This window comes from Lissotriton vulgaris, chromosome 4_1 (assembly GCF_964263255.1).
Source record: "Lissotriton vulgaris chromosome 4_1, aLisVul1.2, whole genome shotgun sequence".
Lineage (NCBI taxonomy): Eukaryota > Metazoa > Chordata > Amphibia > Caudata > Salamandridae > Lissotriton > Lissotriton vulgaris.
In genome coordinates, this window is record NC_141691.1 from 1,461,788,815 (window position 1) to 1,461,812,778 (window position 23,964).

The following is a 23,964-nucleotide window of genomic DNA, read 5'->3' on the forward strand; positions in this document are numbered from 1 at the left end:
CAGCCATAAAAACATCACAGAAATACATGAAGTCTCTGTTCTGTATTCAAGCCATACGGTGAGCAGCGGCGGCTGCCGGTGCTGCCGAGTCTAGGGTGGGGCCAAGCAATCCTCTGAACACTAGCAGGGACTGGGAGGAGAAGTGGAGGAAACTTGTAAGCGCGCAGGTCAGTTTGGCCGGCATGCCAAACAGACATGCGCGCTTAGAATTTCTCCACCCAGCTGTATTGCATGCAGCTGGGTGGAGAAATGGCACAGGCTCCCAGTCACTTCGTCAGCGCCTAACCCGGCAGCTCAGACCAATGCAGGTGCTGCTTTCACAGCATTTAGAAAATATCATATTCCTAGAGGAAGGAAGTGAAAAAAGGCAGGTCGGTCTTAGATATCATGACTCGGAGGAAAAGTTGAAGAGGAATGTCTTAAAGAGTGATAGGATAAATCAAAAGCCATTGGAGGATAAGGAATTTCTGAATTTGACAGAGCCATTCCCCAGTCTCACATGTAATGGTAGGGAATTTCAAATGAAGGATCCCTGATCATGAAACTTTGGATCACCAAATGTCTACCATGTCTTTGGCTGGTTAGTCAGGAAACATTTATTGGCAAACTAATAGGGGATGAACAGTTTTGTGAGGTGGTTTGGTGATTGATCATGGAGCACTTTAGGTTCCAGGCAGAGAGTTTTGATTTTCACTCTTTTATTGTCAGTATAATATGCGCATGTCATTTCAAAATGAACACCAGATTGGCTGCATAGTTTTTAACTTTGCTAGGATGTGTTAAAGATATGTTAGAGAGGCCAGTGTGTAAACTGTTTCAGTAGGCCAGGTGGGACATGACAACAACATAATAGATTTTCAGAAAGCAGTCGAAGAATAAATGAACCCCTTTTAGCAGATTTAGATTGCGGAATGCAATTTTGGAGACTGCATTTAATTGTGAGTAATTGATAGAAACTTGAAAGTTATCTTGACACTGAACTAACTCTATCCTTAAGGATTAGAAGATAGTTCAATCCCTCTGATATCCCTGAAGGAAATGCAATAGGTTTAGCAGGGCCAAAGAACAGGAATTATATTTCCTTACAAATGAGGCAAAGACAGTTATCCTGCTTCCTGATGCCAAATCATGAAACACTAGTCATTGTGACAGTCCGGTTCACCATCTTCCTTCAGGTAGGAATGTGTGCATTCTCCATGCATGCGATAACCAATGTTGTAGGAGTCCAAGATATCAGCACAGAAAGGCATGTAAACGATGAAGACAGTTGGCGACAAGGCAGAGGCTTGATGGATGCTAAAGTTAATGTTAAGCTCATTGAAAGGTGGGTGCTGCTGAGGTTCACGCACAATGGGACAGGACCGAATTTTTAAAGAAGCACGTTTCTATCAGGTGGCTTCACCCAAGAGCCACAAATGAGGAAAATTGATATAAACATATGATAGGGTTGTGCCTAGTGTATGTCTGGAAGTTCCTGTGTTAAAGAATCCTGAAAGAACAGCTGACACGTATTTTGCCGGTGTAACCAGCAGGCCAAGGGATTTCTCAAGGCTGGTTTAGGAAAATGGCAGCATCATAGTTACCAGAAGATCTTGTAAGTATATATTCAAAGAGCCTTGTAAATGAAATAGTGGTTGAAGGAAGGCTTTGTTTGAGCATGAAGTACTAATAGTATGTTCGGGCGAGGAAAGTCTCTGCGGCACATCTGATTTTGGGATTCTTTAACCCAATAACTTTCAGACATACATTAGACACAACCCTGTAATATGTTTATATCTAAAGTTAATGTTGGCTGTTCTTGAGAGAAAACTGCCCCATTTTACTTGGGTGTGGTTTGCAAGAAAAACTCAAACCATGTCAATGTAGTTCTTCTGATGTAGGGTTAATATGACACTTTTTCACTCGAATTATGTTCTATAGTGTGAAAGGCGAATTAGAGGTCTAGTAGAATCGATATGCAGGGGTAGCTCTGGTCACATGAGTTTAGTAGTTCTTCCCTGATGGTTAAAAGGGCATAACTTTGACTGAATGTCACTCCGTGGGTCATTTGCCTTCAGATGAGAGGACGAATTGTGGATGACAAGTTTTACGAGCCTCTGCATCACAAGCCCAGAGAGGACCCTGTAGTCATCTAGGCCCATGGAAGAGTTCTTTAGGATAGGGGCGAGGATCGCATATTTGAGGGCCAGAGGAATTAAGCCTCAGGAAAGGGAGGAACTTATGAGTCTAGTAATGACCAGTGTTATTGCAGAGAGGGGCAGATTAATAAATGTGGCATTGCACATATTCCAGGGAGGTGAAGATTGCCAATGTTGGATTTATAGAAAATAGCTAACTTAAAGAGCGGGACAGCATAAGTGAGAATAGTAAAGGTAGGACTACACTTCAAGGGACCATGGGGCCGCGATAGTGATATGCTCCCTTAGGGTGTTAATGTTGCTGATTAAAATGAGAACGCAGAACGGAATGGAAGATCCATTGTTATATAAGGAATAGGATGCATGTTTGTTTGCCCAAACCTGCTTCATTTCCTCCCTTGCTTTTGAGACCATCAGGAAGGATTTGGAATTCAATAAAGAAGACAGAAGGACAATTTCCACGGTTGCCAGGACTATGAGGGTTACTAAAATTATGCGGCAGTGTTGCACCAAATTATGTGGTAGGGTTGACTAAATTATGCAACAAGAAGAGGGAAATTAGGTACCATAATGCAGAATATTTTTGGATAGTATTACTTCATTATTTTGTACATTTTACACATGAAAATACTGCCTGGTAAAAGGTTTCAACGCATTCGTACTAGTTTAACAGCCAAGCACATAAATAAGCAAGCATCTGAAAGAGGACTAGTTAACCTTTGTGAAGGATCTTCCAATGTGCATGAACACACCTTGCCTCATTTTTAGAAACTTTTGATCTGCTTGAGCTAGAAACTAATTTTGTTGTTAAAATCTTCAGATTATGCAGCAGATGATTGATTGTGTGGCCCATTCGGCAAATCCTCAATGATGTGAAAAACGTTGTGGCCGCAGAATTGTATAATTCCAGTGGCCCTAATGACAAAACTTACCATTTGATGGGTCCTTAGTTGATTAATACATATTTGGGTGCAACCTGATTGATTTTTCATGACTTTTCTGTTTAGCCACCAGCTCCTCTATCAGTTGGTGCTGTGCAGAGTGTGAACCAATAGATAATTGGGGACAGACTTGGAAGGGCTGTATTTTTTACCGGTTATGCAAATTGTTTGCCCCATTTTGCCTGTTGATTTCAGAAATGACTCAAAGACATCAAGAGGCAAATCCTCACATCCACCGAGCATCCCTGTAGGCATGACCAGCCAGGGCTTTAGACAATATAAAGTGGAAAGATTTGCCAGATTTCGACGTAACACACCACATAAGAGGGTCAGGAAGGAAACCACGTGGAGGAGATGGAGAAAGTCACCTGAGGACCGGGACTTGACTTCCGGGTCAGCGCACTATAAAGTAGTTCGTGGATTTGAGGATTGTCTGGCATGATCCTATTTGACTTGATGCTTTAATTCGCACTTGTATTTCCATTACAACACCTTTGTTGTCTTTCCGATTATCAGTTCTCTCGGTTTCCCTCCTACCTTCTCCCTGTATTTCCCCTAGTATTTATCTTTGACTGATTACTGTTTTTTTACCTCACCATAGCTTTTCATGGATTCTCAACTTCCCCATTAATTCGGCTTGAGAACCTGGAACCTACTTTTATACCTTGCTACGCAACTCGCCATTTTGTCTATGGTGACTAAGACTACCTTCCGGGAGAGGGTTATGCATTTGATCTTTGGTTCTCGGGCAAGTTTCCTGGTTTGTCTGGGGACTAGTTAAAGAGATGCTGCCTCTCGAACCGAGTAAGCCACTCAGGCGTCTCACAATATGCTTACCTACTAAAGAGTAGAGCTATTTAAATACTTACCTTCTCTTGTTGTTTCTTCAACAGCGAGGCATAGTACATCGCTGCAACACTGCCATCCTGTACCTGAGAGTCCAATCAAGGTCTTTTACAAATCATCCTGCTGAAAAGGAGGGTCTTGCTGTCTCTCACTCTCTTTCTCTCATATTCCTTATTCCGTTTTCTCCTAAACTCTACTAGTTGCGCCCTACTCCCCTGGATACTGATGCACAAAGTGGGACCCTCTCTAAGAGGAAAATGCGGAATATATTGTCTCACTATCCCTCGAACCACATTTGAATGGTCATGAAAGGATTTTAACTTGGTGTTAGTCAAAAGGCAGAGTCAGTGAGGTGAACTGGTTGCATATGTGTTCTTGTGTGATGTGGCAGGTGGCTCCATGCATCTGCAAATGGAAAAAGAATGAGTAGGCTTGACTGGATTCAGGTGGGAATAAGACAATTGATATATCTTAAGAGGGATACGGTAAAACATTTTTAAAAAATAAAAACACCTAAAGAGATTGTACCACTTCTCTTTCAAAAAGTACAAATGCCACAAAACCTGGCTTTACAACGTAAACCAAAGAATAACTTTTCAGTGAGGGACACGCAAAAATACCTTAGTCCAAAAAAATCATGCTAAGCCAACATTTATGAGCTAAAGTTGTAGTTATTTCTTTTTGGAAGCTCTACAATGGAAACATTACCTCGCTTAACAAACAGATAATTTCTTTACAAGTTATAGCATTTTTGATCCACAGGAAAAACTCTCCTCGTCTACGGCCTACGATATTTCCTCATAATTGCGCAGATTGGAAAACCGACATGATTGAGATTTCAGGCACAATGACAACTAATTACTTCCTACTCAGTGCTTTCATTCAAGACGTCAGCCATAGCACAGTCTCATGGTCAGAGATGTGCTCGTACTAAGAACTTCGACTCACATTTTGTGTTACTGCAGTAATCCAGGATTTCCAAGGCCAAACAGCCTAGTGTGTGGAAAATTCAACGGCAAGAACCACAACACCACCATAATGCTTAGATTGTATATTCTTGGAACGCATTACAGAACTTACTGTTTGGTGCTTCAAGGTAGAGTGCCAAGACTAGTGACTTGGAAACTCCAGAGGGTACCCTTTAGTTTTACAGCATTGGTGGAGGAGGCCAGGCATATTTATTATTCCTTCTTCTTTCCATCTTCTCTGCACCATGATTTCTTACCGGTTTCACCAAATCTGGGATTTAGATCGCCAACTGTTTCCCTGCCCAGTAACGCCTACTTGACACTGAATGACAAGGGGATGTAATTTGATGGAGGGAGCAGGGTGACTGTTGTGTGTTATGGTGTCTTTTTAAGTGGTACCCTGGCTGAAATTGAATTGCCCGCATGCTAACATTGAATAGGCTGTGTAGTTCTAGTTGAACACTCAGAACTGGTCTCCTTGATGATCCGATTCAATGTTGTGTCCCTAATGGAACATTAAGGACATCCCCTTGGGCACACCTTAGACTCCTCCCTTGCAATCAGAGGATTCCACACATATTTGTATTTCATTAGTCAGATGTTTTTATTTCATATTTTAGATATTTTCTCTTCATTTATCTTGTATTCATTCAGATGATAAATTCTCATCATTCCAACATCAGTGACAATTATTCCTTTGTATTCCAATGCATTTCGGGCGATATCAAAATGCCCTTCATCAGGGAATCAATAGTGTCACTGTTCTTCTCTTTAGACATTTATATCTGATTCTCGCTAACTCGGGGTTTCATTCAGCATTCTCTACAACTCCATTACAGATGGTGTCAAACATAGGTTGTGCACTCACCCCACTGTGTATATACTCCTTGATGATCCCTCATGACCGAGACTGTGAGGGGAATGATGGTGTTTACGCCTCACATAAACCGTGTGACGCTGGGCACATTGCTTTACTTCACTTGGGCTCATGGATGTCCAGCAAAAACTAGGGACCTCCAAAAGTGGTGAATACACAGAATTGTTCACATCATTGACGAGCGCACTATATTTTTACTGGAAACGAAAACTTTAGGTTTGCTCTAGGAAACCATTCTAGACCTGGGTTACGTGTTGCAATTTCTGCAATCCCATACCCTTGGGGTCAAAAGGTCACCAGTGGTGCACTCAATCCTCTCTTTGCCCGTCATATCTAGTTCAACAGTTCCCTTTCTTGTGTGCATCACTCTAATTTAAGACGATTGATTAGGGAGTCTTGTTTCAGGCTGGGGGTCCTTTCCTTAGCGCATGAAACCGGAGATAGGTGGCGGCCGCAGCTCGACCGTTGGAAGCGGAGCTGCAGAAACCTGAGCACGCGCATGTGTATTTGTACTTTGAAAATGGGTACACGGCCTGAAGGCAGCGAGCACGCCCCTGGAAAGGGGGAGGGGGAAAGGAGTAAAGCAATACGCATTTTTTAAAAATCTTTGTATCTTTTATGGCTGTGATTACCGCCAAATAAACATTAATATTATTATTGTTAGTGATATGCAAAGTGTGTTGGAATGGAATGTGGAGTATGGACATAAAACAGAACAAAAAGCGGCTCCATTTCACAACTGTAGAAGCCTAGGAGACAGTGGGTTGACCTGGCAAAGGGTATGCCAACACGGTGGTGGTCATGCGAGCACTCACTGCACCCCTGTGGAAGAAGTGTGCTTTCAGGTGACCTCGCTGTGGCAAGCGACACTGGAGAGATGACGTTGCCTGACTTTGACAGCGCATATTGGAAACGTGCAGCAAGACAAAAAGGTATAAAACACCACCCTGTTTCCGAAAGTTGTAAACGCATGATCTGTGGGCGGAGTTAGGGGGTCTTTTGGTACTCAGCCAGTTTAGGAACTATGGAGACAACCAGATTTGGTAAATTGTAATTTCTGACACAAGCTAAATTTCAGATTAGGGATGGAAAGAGCAACATGTACTAATTCCGGGTAAGTGCTGCTGCTTTAAACCTGATTTGCTGGAAAATGACCTCTCAAACAGGTATTTTTTTGTATATATATATTTTAATGTACCATTTTATGATGCGTCATAGTATAAATTGTCAGAAAGGAAGAAATTAGAGGACGATAGTTCCAGGCCACGTCATGTTGTGTACAGCTTGTCATAACACCACCTCGTGCACTTGGCCTGCCCGGTCCACAAGTGACGTGTGCTTCGCATCATGTCTTTTCCAATAGGTCTTCGCGTGAAATTATAAGCACTCCTGGAAAAAAAAGGCATGATCTATCCACAGAGAGGTCGCCGTTACAGGAAGCTGTACAGAAGCTTTGCACTTGCCAAAGAACTTGTTCCAGCGTGGCCTCCAAACACCCAGCACTTGAAACCAGGCACAGCTTATTAACGCGATAACATCATTTAGATAACCCCTGGAAGGGGGGAGGGGGCGGGGCACTGTTCGCATCACAGTGGGAAAATGGCTCGAGGGCACAAGAGAGGGATGGAGCCACCATAGTATGCTTCCGCGCAAATAGACGCGGACTAGGAGTGATAGGAAAGGAACAATTTTGGCTGGAACCGAATACAGTTGAGCCTTTTTTTGTGAGTAGCAAAGTTCTGTGTCGCACTCACATCAACACCAGGGACAGCGTCTCGGAAGGGCGCACATGACGCTGAAACCAAGGCCGCAATCTTCTCACACTGGACAATGATACTATGTTCTGTTTCAGAAACTCAGAGTTTTCCACGCACACAACATGCTGTGTTCCACTCTGCGAACACTAACTCCACCGTCTTTCACTAAGGATTTAATTATGGGCCAAGGGCCCTAGCACACTGGGGTCCAACTCAAGTCCAGGAACGCCAGATCCATGGCACATCTTCAGGACATTCAAGTAAGATACATTTAGTTAATCTAATTGTAAACCTAATGTATGAAGTCCGTGGTTATCCTAAAAATCTGGCATTGGTCCAGACCTCCTGAACCTGCAATGAACACCTTGGCACGGTGTGAACTGCTGGTGAAGCATAAATCCCTTAAGAGTGAAATCTTGCACAATTAACACCGATTGCACAGCACGGACGATACATTTTAGCTCAGAAACCTTGGGACTATTTTAAAATTCAGTTTGTGCATTTGGACCGCCTTAGGGAACTGGAGAGCGATAAAACGTTACTATTAATACACTAACAATAATAAACATCCTAAAATCATGTCCCCACAAGAAGAACTTCTTATTCCTGAACAGTGAAAGACTATAAGCTGTTACAGTTAGTCATGGCCAATCAAACTGCATCTCCACAATCTCAACATTAGGACCTCAGATTTCTGGATATTGATTTGAGGGTCGTTCTTGCAGCGATGTGTTTCACAATGGCTTTGGGTTGAGTTCATACAGTATGGAAGCGCTATAGCATATGGTGTTGCGCTATGGGATGCTTTATCGGCACTCTGCCTCCTTTTGCATGGGTGAAATAACCTTAGGTGAAAAAGTAGTGCACATTCCAAAGCGCCTTCCATCCGCTGTCCTTGTACTAGACTTAGTATATTCCCCACAGAGGAAATTCTGATGAATTTCCTTGGTCCAATGTAATTTAAAGTCATGCCTCGTACACTGCAGTTCTGGTGGGCCTAGCAACGAGTGAACAACAGGTGAAGCATATATTCTTGAGAACTGAAAATCTCTCTCAAAAGTTATCAAGGAACTCAAACTCAAATACCTGACGAGCATTCAGAATATTCATATTTAAAATAAATCTTCATCAATTAAGACACCGGAGGCCCAGGGCACCAGCAATGGTATCCAATGTCTGGAGGGCCTTCTTTACTTTTGCAACCATTCCAGGTTTCAAAGAACAACACAACATCAGCAATGGTTTGCCTGCAGTACAAATCTGGGCCTTTGGTCATGAATTAGAGGTCCATTTGGTACTGCAAGGAACATTAGAACTAGCCACATTCAGCAGAAATGACAATAACATTATTGTGGATAACAGTTTATGCCTCCCAGCGGACAGATCAGAAACTTCTAATCACCTACCACATAAGTGGTCCTCACAACATAATGTGTCAAACCAGGTGGGAGTCGCTCCTAAAATATTTTCTGAACAGAAAGATAGTAATCAATCCTTGTACTGATGAGAAACATCTAAGGAAACAACTTAGAAGAGCCCTCAAAAAGAAGCTCCCTGCATCAGTCTCGGGTCAGTATGGCAAATTGAAACCTTCAGCGGAAAATGACAAAATTAATCCCAGTACTTACAACCACCTTGACCATTCCTAATTGAATGGAAGCTTTGGGCGGGACTGTGCCAGATCCAGCCAGACTTGTGATGGCTTTATTTCATCTGCTCTACTTTCCATTACATTCCACCATTTATGTTTTTAGTTTTTGATGTTTAAAATTATAATAGTTCATACTGGTGGAAGGATTGTAGTAGAAATCCTACTAAAACTATATCAAGTCAAACCTGCTCTAGTAGTGGCAGTGTTTTAGCAAAGGCTGCAGCTCGTTCATTGCCAAACCTATTATTTCCTCAGACTTTTACTGGAGGCGAGCTGTGAGAGTAGGCCCTTAAGGCTGCGTTACAGGAATCATCTGGCCACCTATGCTTTTATTTGCTTAACGTCCGTGTGAAGCACAACCCAAGCCAAACTACCAGACACTAGGGTATAGTGAATCTGGTAAAGGACCCTACAGCTGGCATCTCCACTGCAATTACAGTCAGGGAGAAACAGACAAAATGCAACGTTTGATAGCACAATATAGAGTTAGAGCCCACCAAAATTGAAGAGGAACAATAATCCTTGAGCAGGAACTCAACAGATGCAGTTTTGTGACCCGAGAGCAGGGCTTTAAGTGGGCCGGGTCTCAAGGGGTCTGAGCACCGGCAGTTTTTTAAAGGGGGCCTCGAAACGGGTATCTATCGGGCTCTGTTTTGAGCCCTGGCACAGGTGGTCCGTTTTTTTTCCGGTCTGCAGAGACAGCAGTTTGCTGTCACTGCAGTCCGGAAAAAAGTGCCGGGGCGCAAAACAGCCCGATAGAGACCCATTTCGAGACAGCAGGCACATCGATGTGTGCTCCCCACACTGCTCACTTCTCACTAGTGGAGAAGTTACGGCATGACATCATGCCAGGTGAGCGTTTCTTTTTGGATTTCTCTTCTCTTTCTGAAACGCAAGAGCAGCAACATTGTGGTAGGGGCACCAGGACTTTAATTGGAAGCTTTTTCAATATTATATGTAACAAGCCATAGTTGCAGCTTATTTATCTTATGCAACTAATAACCATTGACAAAGCCAATAGTCCTTACTTTTTGTAGGTATGATGTTACTTGTTGTATCACATATCTGGATGCAATGACAGGAACAGCAAAATACAAGTCAAGCGGCACACTATGCTAAACACAGATTTTTAGCGAAAGTATTTTAAAGCCACGCCCCTAATTACACTGGCCACGCACCTTCGAGAGACCCCCCAGTTTTTTCATCCTACTTAAAGCCCTGCCCGAGAGGAGATAAAACTTGCATGGATGCAACAAAAGCAGAAGAAATCAAGGACCTCTGGAGGGTTCCAGTCAGAGAGCAACATGTCATCAGAAAATAATCAAGCATGACTTGATTTTACTGTCTACATACAAAAATATGAAAACGGGGAATAGAATAGAAAAATTCACCCCAGTGGAGGCCCGGCCCACTATGTGTGTGGCTGGTGACCAAAATGATGTACAACAGGGGTGCCAGAAAGAAATGCAAAAACTAGTAAGGGCTCTTTAGAGGAGCATTTTCTGAATCAATACAGGTGTAGATTAAAAACCAAGAGTAGGGATGAAGTAGAGTTGGTGGTGGGACAGGGATGCCGATATGACTTGGTAAGGAGGCGTCCTCTTTTAAGGGGGACATAAGAAATAGGCAAGAACTGGCCCAAGCGCTAGGAAGGCAGTGGGTCACAGAAAGGACATGTGCTGAACAACACAAATATGACGATAGAGAGAGGACAGTACCAGCACCTGTGTAAAATCCTTGAAGTGCAACAGCATGAAGAAAGCGGATGAGGACTCCCTAAACAAAGGCAGGTGCTGAGCTGGTGACCTGTCCATGGGGGGCAAAACGAAGGAGAAAAATGATGACCCACTCCCAACATCTTTCTCCCCAGATCTAAATCATATTGTCCTGGTGGTCTATCCGATTGTACCAATTCAGCAAATGAAGAGGAGTCATCGCCCCGGTGAGAATAGATGAGCCAGCAGGGCAATTAAGGGAATTTATAGCAAACCCACATAGGAAAACAGACAAAACTGAGCTGTTGGAGGTGGTCATCAACTTCTAGCTATCAAGACACAAAACCATGATAAAGTGCTTCACGGCCAATTACAGGGAGTGGAGAAAATGATTCAATTACAATTCAGTTATTCATATATCATAACATGAGTGCTGCCTGCCTAAGCTGAAGTAACACATACCATATTGTTTCTCCTGAAAGTCTTTATGTTGTTATGTTAGTGGCGCTTCTAAATAGCAAAATCTGCCATTTTAGTGTCCGCGTATTTTTTTTTCTTTCTGTTTGGGGTAAGCTGCCACATAGTTTTAATGTTTTTACCACAGATGATAGTTTGATTGTAGTATTGCTGGACAGTGTTACCTCCGAACTACGCGAGACGTGAGCCGAGACTGTGTTTTTACTATCTGTGATGCCTGTGTGTTAGAAGAATGGGATGTTCCACTTAATGATTCCCATTAAAAAGAACAGTAAGCCAGGGTAGATAGGGGTGATGCTGGCTGTTCTCTGTGAACTGCAGGGAGGCAGTGGCACTTTAAAAGAGGCCTTAATGATGAGAGGAATCACGCTTGATGGTCTAGGAGTTCTATTGCTTCTGTACCTGGAGCCCTGAGGCGACGAGTAAGAGGAGAGAATTATTAGAGACCTTTAAAGGGGCAACCTTCTTCAGACATCTCATCAGTAAGGCAGACTACAAACCTGCAGGTGTATAGATACGCCGCCAACAATAATCAATACTGGTCTTTTAGGCATCCCTTATCAGGAAGTCACTTTGGGGAGAACACAATATTTTGTAATATAAAGCTTGTTATCTTAATATAAAAGTACCCTTGGCACTCTACCCGCTAAAGCATGTCGAGGCGTTTGGTTTGTTTCTTTAATTGGAGTATTCTTTTTTTTGCATTAGGCTAAATATGTAACTTACAGAGCGCAACCTTGTTTTCTATATATAATTTATTATTGGTTTAAAGACTTACCATGTTCCATAACCAGAACTACGTTTGTTTTAAATATATTTCATTCTGGGCTTATACTGTATATAACTAGAATTACTACTATATATATATTCAATTTCAGCAGGGTGGATGAGTAACTATTGCAATAAGTACAATTAAATAGATTTTGAAGAATATTAATAAAATAGCCACAGCAATTAATTTGTGCACCTAATGCTAAGTTTATCACCAAACGCCATTATTATGGTAAGTAAACTGTTTCCATTATTAGTTTCAAAATCTAGCGGCAAAAAGCAAGTGTATCTCTAAAAGATGATGGTTTTGCAGATTAAACAAAAATACAAAACATAATTTAGCACTCTTATGCACCGTTAGATGAAATGGTGAAGCGAAAAAAAGTCAATACATTATTTTCAGGTCAAATATTCTGGGTGATGGCGAGTCAAAGTATAAGATAGTCCAATGATGTTATATTTAAAATCCTTTATTCTTGGTTCATTGTTTATTCAAAATCATAACTCGCTTGTAGCCTCCAAAAAATTACAGTTTCTGTAGCCAATGCGTTTAAACGAAGACCTTCTTCAGGGCTAAGATAACAATTAAAGATTTGAACATTTCTAAACAATAATGTCCTAATTTAAGTGGCTGTAACAATTCTTTTCTCCACATCGTATTATGCCATAAAGGAGGTCATCTTTTAAGTGTCCATGTTTTCGCTTTTACAGAAAAGATGTGAAAATAGCATGCTTTTACATTTCAAAAGAATAGTCTTTCGTTGCTTCTCATTCTCCTATATGTGACAGAGGCAACTGTGTCAAAGGGGCGTGCTCACAGTGTGTGACATGCCATTTGACCGGAGACAACAATGGGCAGTCTCAAATCTAAGGATTGTGGTAGCTAATCCCTATTAAATCATGCGCCTAAAATTGAATATTGAAGAATGTTCTGACTGACTTTGGGCAGTTTCCTTTAGTGCCTCAGCTGTCAGATACAAATCACTGGTTGCATAAAAAAATACGTTCTAAAGATTCTAATCCATCATAGCCCAAAGAGCATATATTGCTACAATGCCCAAAAGCATCTGTGACAACAGGAAGACCCAATCAGATCATCGTCAATTTCTCCTGTCATATAGATCTTTGATATTCTCATATTTGCACAGAACGCACACAGCGTATGAAAACAAACTGTGTAAAAGTGTATATATATATATATATATATATATATATATATATATATATATATATTATTCCCCAAAGCCTCCGAGCTTTAAAAGACGCACTCCGTGAGGAATTAGTTAAACAAACTTTATTAGCATTGCAGTGGCATGACGAACCCGCAGTTTATAGTCCCTGACGCGTTTCGGTGCACACCTGCACCTTATTCCTAGGGAAAGGCAAGTTGCAAAGTCTGGGCTGGACTGTCGATTAATTTACCCTTCCAATGCGTGTACTCTCCAGTGAGCAGCATGGTCGTGCTGCCACTGCCAAAATGTCAAGATTCCTCACGCCGGAAACAGGCTGCCTTGATTTGCAGCCTCACAGAAAGCATCCCGGTGTCAGCAGCGGTGCATCTTTCCACGGCCGGAGAGATCCTGGGGCTCACTGGAGAGCCAAGAAGTAAAATGAAAAGAAAATTATGGCGAAATAACAAAGTTGTACATGGGATCCACAGAAGGGAAGTAATTGAGGACTGCCGATCCCAGCATGCTGCTCACTGGAGAGTACACGCATTGGAAGGGTAAATTAATCGACAGTCCAGCCCAGACTTTGCAACTTGCCTTTCCCTAGGAATAAGGTGCAGGTGTGCACCGAAACGCGTCAGGGACTACAAACTGCGGGTTCGTCATGCCACTGCAATGCTGATAAAGTTTGTTTAACTAATTCCTCACGGAGTGAGTCTTTTAAAGCTCGGAGGCTTTGGGGAATAATTATATATATATATATATATATATATATATATATATATATTATATATATATATATATATACACACACACACACACTTTATGTAAAAAAAGCACACATTCCATGATCAGTCCCTGGCACTAAAGGGGTCATGGGTCTACTTATTACGTGGATGTGCACATTGTGCAAGAATGGAGCGCTGTCACTCATGGTGCAGTAAATCAATGCCTGAAGTGAGTTGGCCCTGCTCCCCATTAAGTATGGTATGGTGAGAGGAAGCACGGTGTCAATGACACTGCAAAAATCAATGGATGAAGAGGGCTGGTGGAAAGTCTATGCAAGTAGGTAGGTATGTATAATACATATTTTTATTAAAAACAAAAAGGTTTTGCTTGATATCAGACATAAAAATGTATAAGAAACTTGAGTATTGTAACTAAATCTGCAAAACGATACAGTTTGACGATGGCCTTTTTCACCATATTTTTAACCGTGCTACATTGAAGTGGCGTGTCCTGCAGGACTTTATTCCGACCCTGGCATTTAAGGCACAGTGAACAAAATCTTGTATAACGCTAAAACTTCCCTGGTTATTTCAATAGTAACTCCCACTTCAGCTAATAAGATATAGAGCATTTTTTATTGCCGAAAAAACACAATAAGATTAAAATTGGAAACTAGTCCAACTGGATTTAAGGGCACTCGCCAAGCTATTCATTTCAAAAGATGCACTACTGCTTTACCAGAGTAGTTCTCTCGGTTTAGATGTCTCCAGTGCCCTGTACGTGAGAACAGGAGTGCCCTTTGTATGAGACACATTTATCTATATGGCTTTTAAATTTTGCAGCACTTCAACTAAACTTACGTGGCTCTTTCTATAAATAATGTGAAGGGCAGTAGACAAGTATGTATTGCTAATACATCCATCAGGCTTTCAGGGTCATTAAATTAGTGGTCATAAAACAACAAGTAATTGACGCCTTACAATGCCCCCTATTTATGTCGTCTCCAAGCTGAAGGGACAGACTTGACTACCTTCAAAAGAGACATCAAATCTCTCACACATATTCTAAAAAGTGTGCAGCCAAATTAAGTAGATTTTGACATTCCTGTCACTTGGCTGGGGAGGGGGGGGGGCGGTGGCTATTATAGGAATCAATGGAAAGGGAAACCCCAATTTCCACGACTAGCACAGTCACCGACTTCGAGAACTCATTGGATGAGCAACACAACAGAGTAAGGCCAGATGCAAACATCTCATCATGAGCACTACCATCTCTGCATTGGTGTGATCAGCGTACCCGATGAAAAACATTGTGGGTGATTATTAGGATGCTGTTGCTCTCAGTCCATAAACCCAGTTCATGCAACAAACTTTTATCGAAAATCTTAACCCATCGTCAATAGACGCTGATAACCGGAGGAACTGCCATTTTCAAAATTTTGCAGCGGAAGTCCACTGGAGCCAATCTCTACAATTGGGCGTCTTGTTAGGCTGGAGATAAACAAAGCTGCAAAAACCACAGCCCACCACACAGGATGCTGTTTCAGAATGTTCTTGCCTATACCATTAGGAATCCTGGCGTTTGAGTTTTTACATGCTTTAATTAAATCAATTATCTTACAAATAAAACCTCTAAAATCAACAAGCTGATGGGTGGAACTAGCTACAATTATCAACACCTCAATGTAGGCATCTTATAATTCCATAAGGAAATAAGCCCATGCCCTGTCATTTTCCCTTCCTTAGCAGGGTTATATTTCTAGTCTGAGCACTGTAGGGAAAAGAAATTCCAGAATTGCTTAGGGCTGCTGAAGTTAACAGCCCTAATAATTTCATCTCAGTTTCAAAGATGTACATGTTGGTTTTTAAACGTAATTGTATTTTTTCAACAACTGCCTCTGAACACCAGATAAGGACATCTTTGGCATCAAGAGACAAACTTCAGCTCATTTTAAGTAGTTTCATAAAAGAAAATGATGTGCTTTCCATTATGCTTCTAAACCTTCTTGATTAGGAAAAAAGAATATATGGTTTTATTGCTATTTCCTCCCGAGCTGTGACCATCAGGGTTTTTTTTGCCAAAATTATAGCGGTGTTTTTACTAAGGGAACTGGCAATATGGAGGGTGAAGTCGCAGGGGTCAGTTAGGCATAGTAGGAGAGAGGACAAACATTTTAGACTGCATCTGCTCTGCCCGTAATCAGCTCCAGAGACATCAGATGGCTTTAGCTAACCAGACAGACAGCAAGGTGCTTTTGTCTGTTATCAACTTGTACGGTAAGTATCTACTTGGTGGGACTCCAGAACTTACAAGGCGCGGACTCCTGTACTTCTACAGAAGAGAAAACCAGGAGTCAATACAAATCAGATGTAGTCTTGGCCGTGCCCTGCTCAGAAGCTGGCTGTGACCAAGAGCAGTCTGGTATTACAGCTGAGTTCTGGAGCGGAGAAAAGTACACGAAGGAGAAAAATCAAGGCATGGTCACAGGAGCAAGCTGAGCACCAAGGAAGGTTATGGCACACTTTTTACTAACTTTTCCATTTTGATGCTTCAAGCGTATCCTTTGAGGGTTCATAGTTAGGCAGCACAGTATTATCCTTTGAGGGTTCATAGTTAGGCAGCACAGTATTATCCTTTGAGGGTTCATAGTTAGGAAGCACAGTATTATCCTTTGAGGGTTCATAGTTAGGCAGCACAGTATTATCCTTTGAGGGTACATAGTTAGGCAGCACAGTATCACGCTGTGCTCTCTGCGCAACACCACTATAGTTACGGGGCAGGAGCAAAAATGGTGCAGAACCGGAATGACTCTTGGTTAGAGCGGGGTTTTCCAAAAACAGGTTGGAGCTGGTTCCAGAGCAAGCTACACTCACTGAGCCACTTTCCCCCAGCATGCAGTGCTGTGAGGGCACTATGTCGAGCATAGCATAGAGTCCCACTCTGAATTCCCCCTACCTTGTCGGCGAGCAGGGTAGAACACCTACAGATTGGTGCTGTGTTTGAAGGCAAGACCTGCAAATTGAGGGCTGAGGATGTTTGATAATTTTTCAGTCTAACTAAAAGGGAAAATAAGTAATATGAGCGTAAAAACAATGTTAATCAAATGGTTTACTATATCTTCCAGTTACTGTTTCAAGTGGTGCAGAAGATAAAGCAAAATCCACAAATACTTTTTGCTTTCAAGGAACAATGCTCCACTTATTAGCACAAACAAGAAATGATCATTGACATTCTTTAAAAAAAATGAGAGGGTCCATACAAAAAAAAGAATGTCAAGAAGAGCAACATTATAGGACCAAATTCGCACCTAGTACAACAAAATGCATAATCATGCACAGGGCTCGAGTCGGGGTACCACGCGGGTGGACGGCGTCCCCCCACTTATTTTACCGGGAGCTAGATAAATGGAGCAAATTGAGCCACACATTCACTCTTTGGCCTCTCTGGGGCGAGATCGGTGCCCATTCAGAACACTGCTCACACGTTGATTTTTGTGATGCAATCGCATCTAAGGGCTGAGCGAGGGGAGGCAATGAGTCTGATGGTGCACCTTTAGTGACGTCACTTCCTGTCATTACATCAGCGTCCCCCCACTTTATTTTTTTAGGACTTGTGCCCTGATCATGCACATAACAAAACAATCACAATTTGAAGGGCTTGCTGCTCACTCTTTGCATCGCTTACTGTATAATATCAGAACATCATGACATGCATTTTATTTTATGGAGCGCTCTAAAGAGTAGGTACACTGCAAACACAGGCCCAGAACTATCAGGACAAACTTCAAGGACATTAACACAGTTAAAGTTAACTCCCACAGTCCGATGCTCCTTTAACCCCTTGCATATCAATCAATGTAAGCAAAACAAACATATGCAAAACTGGGCAAAAGACGTCATCCTGCTGGTCTTTGGCATTTGCAATGCCCTAAAGTTCATAATGTTCAGATAGAATAACAAAAGAAATGCATTGTTCTCGAGTTGAAAAGGAAAAATTAATACATGAGCTTAGTTCAATATAGTTTTTGGATTTTGAATGTGCTAAATTGAAAAGAGCGACACCGTATTTGGGTTTATTGTGGTCAAATACAGCGCTGTTAAACAGTCCCGCTGTTTTGATTTTAAGCAGTAACTGGACATTGGGAATCCTAAGGCCACGACATACATATGGTCACAGTATGCACTGTACGGGCAAACATATAAATCAATTGCACAGGATGTGACTTCAGAGACATTCGTGCAGTGCATAAAACATCTCTAAATAAAATACAAATAATATATGTCATATGAAAATTAAATTTCAGGGAAAGCATAAGAAAAGTTCAGCATGGAAAGGAAGATGGGCCTATACAGTGGAGTAACAAAACGTGGGGGACCCACTGCAAATTACACAGAGGGGGCCCCCTCACCAACCCACCACTTTTGCCGAGGAGCCCCTGGAGCTCAGGAGCCCCCCCCCCAAACCCCCCCCCCCCTCCCCCCCGAACCACGGGGGCTGGGCCTATACTACAAGATGATAAGACATGGACAAATGGGTGTGGGGAAAGTAAGTGTGTCAAATGTCAGTTTGTTGTGGTTGGCAAGGGATAACCAAAGCACACACATCCCAGTCTCGGGATTCATTGGGTCCATCATAGGTTTTTCCCTCATGGGACACCAAGTGCTTACTCACTACAAACAACCATTGTGTAAAACTCTACCTACACCCGGATTGGAGTTCCTAGTTGGGTCTGGTCTACCCATCAACTCCCAAGTGTGTTAAATATCTCATCCCTTGTTAAATTTCAGCAGCACACACCTTCCGGAATCGGACAGGAGAAAAAGTCTACTCTAGTTAAGGTAGCAGCCGGATTTTGGTGTGTTAAGAAGTATCGTTATTTATCAGGTGTGATAAATAGCACTTGTTTCTCTGACCAACTCGGCATTAGGCCTTATGATCATTGATTTTGCCATAAAAATGTAGGCCTCTGAAAAAAAAACTTCAATTTTCGCTGGTGGCACTCTCACTTGTCCTAACGTGCCTTAGGGAAGGGGGGCAGATCTGCATGTTTCTTCGGGGGAGAGGGCTGGTGCATGAATGCTTTAATATGTTCTGCCAGGAAGAGAGGCATGACAGGTTTGATCTCCGATCAATGCCTCTAATGTGCTCTATGGTTATCTCGAACGGCCTGCGAGTGAGAGGGGGGGGGGGGCGTCCTTGCATTCCACTGCTCGTCTCCGTCTCGGGCAGGCTTCCTCTGGGGCCCACTCGCTCATCCTGGCACGTCACGTGACCCATCCCACACAGCGGTGGCGCATCTACGCGCACCGCCAACAGGATACGCACAAAGTCACCGGGGACGCACGCTAACCCCCTCACTGGAAAAATGTGGCCATCTGCAGTGTGCGGCACACAGCAGTATATCTTAAGGTGAAAATCTGCAATGCAGATCCGAGCAGCCCCTGACAGGGGAGTGTATCTCCGGCAAAGCTGCGCCGTGGGTAAGACTGGAGTAAGAAAGGCTGTACACAGATGTCATAGTGCACAATCTGGTTACAACAAATATGACCACTTAAGAGTTCAAAAGTAACATCCCATGTCTACTCTCCTAACGAGAAGCACATGCATTATTAAGAAAAAAGAATGCAGCCTTTGTAAACAAATGTGACCTTAGCAGCCAAGGCTTAAAACACAAATACGGTATTGTATACCGAGACCACACAGGGCCATCCTATGACGACATGAGATGCTCACATCCGCCAAAGTGACCCGCGTGGTTCCGGAAGCTAATGCACTAGAGGTCAGCGTTGTATTCCACCAGCAAGTTGTGTCCCAGAACACACGTTTGCATTTGTCCACCTCGGCTACGGGGTCTTCAGAGACGGAGCACAGAGCTTTGGCTTGACGAAAACACCAGGACTACACAAAGGACACCTAAATCTGAATGTATTTCTGACATATTAAGGTGCACACCTTCTGCGATAACTTGGAAAACTTCTGCCTTGTACTACTTCAAGCACTGACAAACCCAATGAGTCAAATGGGTTGGTAGCCTTTTACCTGTGTAATGCTTGTTTTGTCATGTGTTGTGCAAAACGTTATTGGGTAAGCTGAGGCATTAGGCACTCAAACATCTAAAAAAAAAAAAAATCTAAAAGCACAAGTATATTTGGTGTTAAAAAAGTAGATTGCAATGCCATGGTATGCCTTGCCACTTAATAGAACTACTTTGTGTGTGGATGTGCGGTTTATTAAAGGGCAGGCTGCTGTTACTCATAGTCCCCTTAGCCAATAGGTGAAGTGGACTGACACATTGCCTCATGCTGTAGTGGCGATTAAAAAATGTGAATGACACAATAACAGAGCAACCGAGGAAGAGGGCTGGAGAAGACCCTATAAGTATACAAATGTTATTCTTATTTTTTTTAAATAAAAAAATATGGTCTTGGCTAACGTCAGCCCTAAAGATTCGCATAGCTGGAGAGAAAAAAAAAGTATCACCCTGGAGTTTTCTATTTACTCCCGAAAACTCAGTAGTTTATTATTTTCAATGCGGATGCCCGAGACTTGATTCTGTATGTTTTTTTCTGTATTGATGCCTTTGTTTTATTTAACATACAAAATAGACAAACAAAGCGGTATAGCAAATGAATATTTAAAAACCCAAATCCTACTCCTCTCTTGCAGCCCAACAAATAAATCATCAGAAAATGAAGCAGAGTTGATGCGCATGCCAGGTGGAGAGCTATGCCACACAAGCGTCCGGTGGGGATTTATGGCATATTTACAGCACCAGGACTCCGCAGTGACTCTTTCATATTCAGAACACTGGTACTCACAAGAGCAAGGGGGTAGGGAGAACGGTGGGGCGGTAACTACTTCACACAAGTCTGCCATCGCTTTTAACAGGAGATCGGCTTCTTTTTAGACAACCAACCATTATTAACTTGTCCAAGTACAATATCACTCCTAATTGGAGTCTAAGGAGAAATAAAGCTGTTCATTTCTCTGTTGCAAATTCGCAACCGTGACCGCCCCCCAAACTTGGGGGCTTTTTTATAAGGCCCTTGCGCCACTTTTGCGTCATTTTTAACATAGGAAAAGTGACGCAAAAGTGGCGCAAGGGGCTTGTAAATCTGCTTATTTATGTTACCTGCGGCATTTATGTTACCTGCACTTCTGTTGAACGTTTTAATGCCCAAGATAGGAGTTCTACTCTTAATAGAAATAAAATGTCCCGAGCTGATGCCGCAGCCATTCCTTTGAAGGGGAGACTGAGGTCAGGAAGCTGCTGGCTGTCAGGCTGCGCCCCGGTGCCGCCTGCACAGCCAGTGACAGCCCCGCCGGTGCATCGTCCCGGCTCGGGTTCCCGCTCCCCACAGGCCGCTCTCGGCACGGCGCGGCGCCGCTGTACTCACCGGTGTCCAGCCGCACGACCTGGGGCAGCCGGTAGGAGCTGATGAGCTGGTCCAGGGGCAGAGAGGCCGAACTCCAGCGCACCTCCTTGAGCGGGGGCACGGCGACGGGCTCCATGCTCCCGGGCTGGGGTCGGCGGAGAGGTGGCGGCAGCCCCGGGCTCCCCCTTCAGCCGCTGCCCCTGCCGCAGCGGGACATGCTGCTGCTGCCGGTCAAAGCAGGGTCGCCCCGCACAGAGCCTCACCGGCGTCCGCCCGCAGCGCTGCCCCTCTGCTGCTGAGGCTGCCTCTGGTAGGAAGCGCCATAGCAGCGCCCGCCAGAGCTGACTAATCACAGCGGCGGAGGGAGAGGCGAGGAGACGCCTGCGCAGGGCCGGGAGACCGCCTCCCGGCTCCGGGGAGACGCTGGAGCAGCCAGGAAGGGGCCAGCGCTGCCTCCCTCCTCCCCCGCCCGCCAGAGGTCCCATGCCCGGGGGCGGAGGCCCCTCTCGGGGAGCCTCGGTGCCTGCAGCGGGCACCACTGGCTTCCTTCGCTCGCTGCTCGGCGGCCTCTCAGTTGCCAATTGGGATAAACAAGCCAAGAGGGCATCGTGCATTCTATCCATGTTTACATATCGGATTATCCAAAGAGAGAGAATTTTTATGTTTTTATAGTGGAACAATATTAGTATTTACTTTTTTGTTTTACAGAAACACTGTACAGAACGCGCGGTAAACTAACGCAAACACCAGAACTACGCGGAGTGAACCGCATGCATACTGCCCAGACCAAGCTTGTAGAAATGACCTCAGTGGTGGAAAATGAACTTGGCCTGACACAGGTGTCAGACTCAAAAAAACAGCAGAGCCAAATTGCCTCATGTCTTGTTCAGTTGTAAGGCTGTCCAAGTGTTTATTTCGATCTGAAGTCACCAGGAAAGTCATTTTACACCCGTCAGCACTTTCACTCTGTACGTGAACTGGGGACAACGTTGTTGGTATGACCGCGTTCTCACGCCCCTTTTCCCTGTCAACCCACCTCTTCTAAAATGCGGGAGATACTTCCCGGTGCTCGGAACCGATGCGCTTTTTCAGGTGGAAATCAGGACATCACAATGCCTCTTTCCAGTGCTTAATTTGAGCCGGCGGTATCCGGTACCCAGCTCCAGCACTTAATCATCAACACAGGTTCTTGATAAATATGACATCCATTACCTTTTCAACAAGATTATCCGTGGATGGGAGCCAGACTTTTTGTGGAAGCAAATGCTTAGTAGCTACTACGCCCACGCGACTCCCGTGGGCCAGGTCCACTACTTGTAAATGTAAAATTGATACTTGTATAGCGCACTACTCACCCGCAAGGGTCTCAAGGCGCTTGTACGAATACCGCTGTGGAACCCATCCTGACTTTCCCTGTGAGGCGTCCACTCCTGGGCACCCCCAAGGTGGAGGCCAGGCATCCTTAGCGTTGTGGGGGCCATTGTGGAGATTAAGCAAGCTATTGCCCAGAGTTGCAGAGTGGGACTCCATGATTGGAGTAGGCACCGAGGCGAGAATTATCGAGTCCGTGGAATTTTGAGCTCAAGACCCGCCGAGGCGGGGAATTGAACCCTGGTCCCGGGCCAGACCTCTGCATCAGGGTCTGCCGCTCAAAGGCCCATAGGGATCAATGGGAAGGCTTTAACAAATTGCGATTTTCTTTTTGAAAATCGCAATTTGTTAATGCATTCCAAGGGTGCAGAGGGGGGTCCAAAGGACCCCCCCTGCACCCCTGAAATGTAATTTGAAGTCCATGTTCCACACACACATGTCCTAAGGACATGTGTGTCTGAAACATGAAAGTTAAAAAAATGCATTTTTGAGCATTTTCAAAACTTTTCGCAAATTACCACCAGGTTCAACCTGGTGGTAATTTGCACCTCCTAATTGCTAATTCGCAATTAGAAAAACAATCATGCATTGCTTTTAAGGAATCGCAAATTTGCGATTCCTTAAAAGCAATCGCATTTTTGGAAATCGCTAAAAACGGCGAATTTCACAAAAATGCATGATGCATCCCAAAAACTTATTTAGGAAGTGCAAACGGTCGAATTTACCGATTCGCACCGTTTGCACTTCCTAAATAGGTTGATGCATGTGGGGGTATGTGTGCACATTCTAGATCTCTCCATCTTTGAGTAGCAATTAGGTCAGATATCACTTTCAGAGGCTAATCCTCCCTGGATGTTGCATTATTCCTTTTTTACTCCGCACATATGCACATGCTTGTCTGATGATGTATATGAGCTAGTCTTCAGCAATAGATGGCTGTATTTCACACGTGACAGAGGGGAATCAGGAGAAAACAAGCATTTACAATGCAATGGTCTCGGCATTATTAAAGGTAGAGCTATTGGCATTGCTTTTTTTAAATTTATTTTTTTATTAATAAATGGCCTTGTCATTTACATAGGCAATAGCTTAATCGTTAAAGAAATGGCGTTGTCATTTACAATGCTAATATGTTTATTGTTTGTAAATGCATTAGTTATTGCATTTATATCAACACA

General features: G+C 43.4%; 1 protein-coding gene across 1 annotated transcript in view; it reads right to left on the reverse strand.

The window, feature by feature from the left end:
- Positions 1 to 21,990, reverse strand: part of GAREM1 (GRB2 associated regulator of MAPK1 subtype 1) — a 519,813-nt gene extending 497,823 nt beyond the window's left edge. Inside the window, exon 1 of the mRNA XM_086965694.1 lies at positions 21,437 to 21,990. Within this exon, the coding sequence (XP_086821820.1) occupies positions 21,437 to 21,551 (115 nt within the window). The 5' untranslated portion in view covers positions 21,552 to 21,990. The remainder of the gene's footprint in view (positions 1 to 21,436) is intronic.
- Positions 21,991 to 23,964: the final 1,974 nt, after the last annotated feature.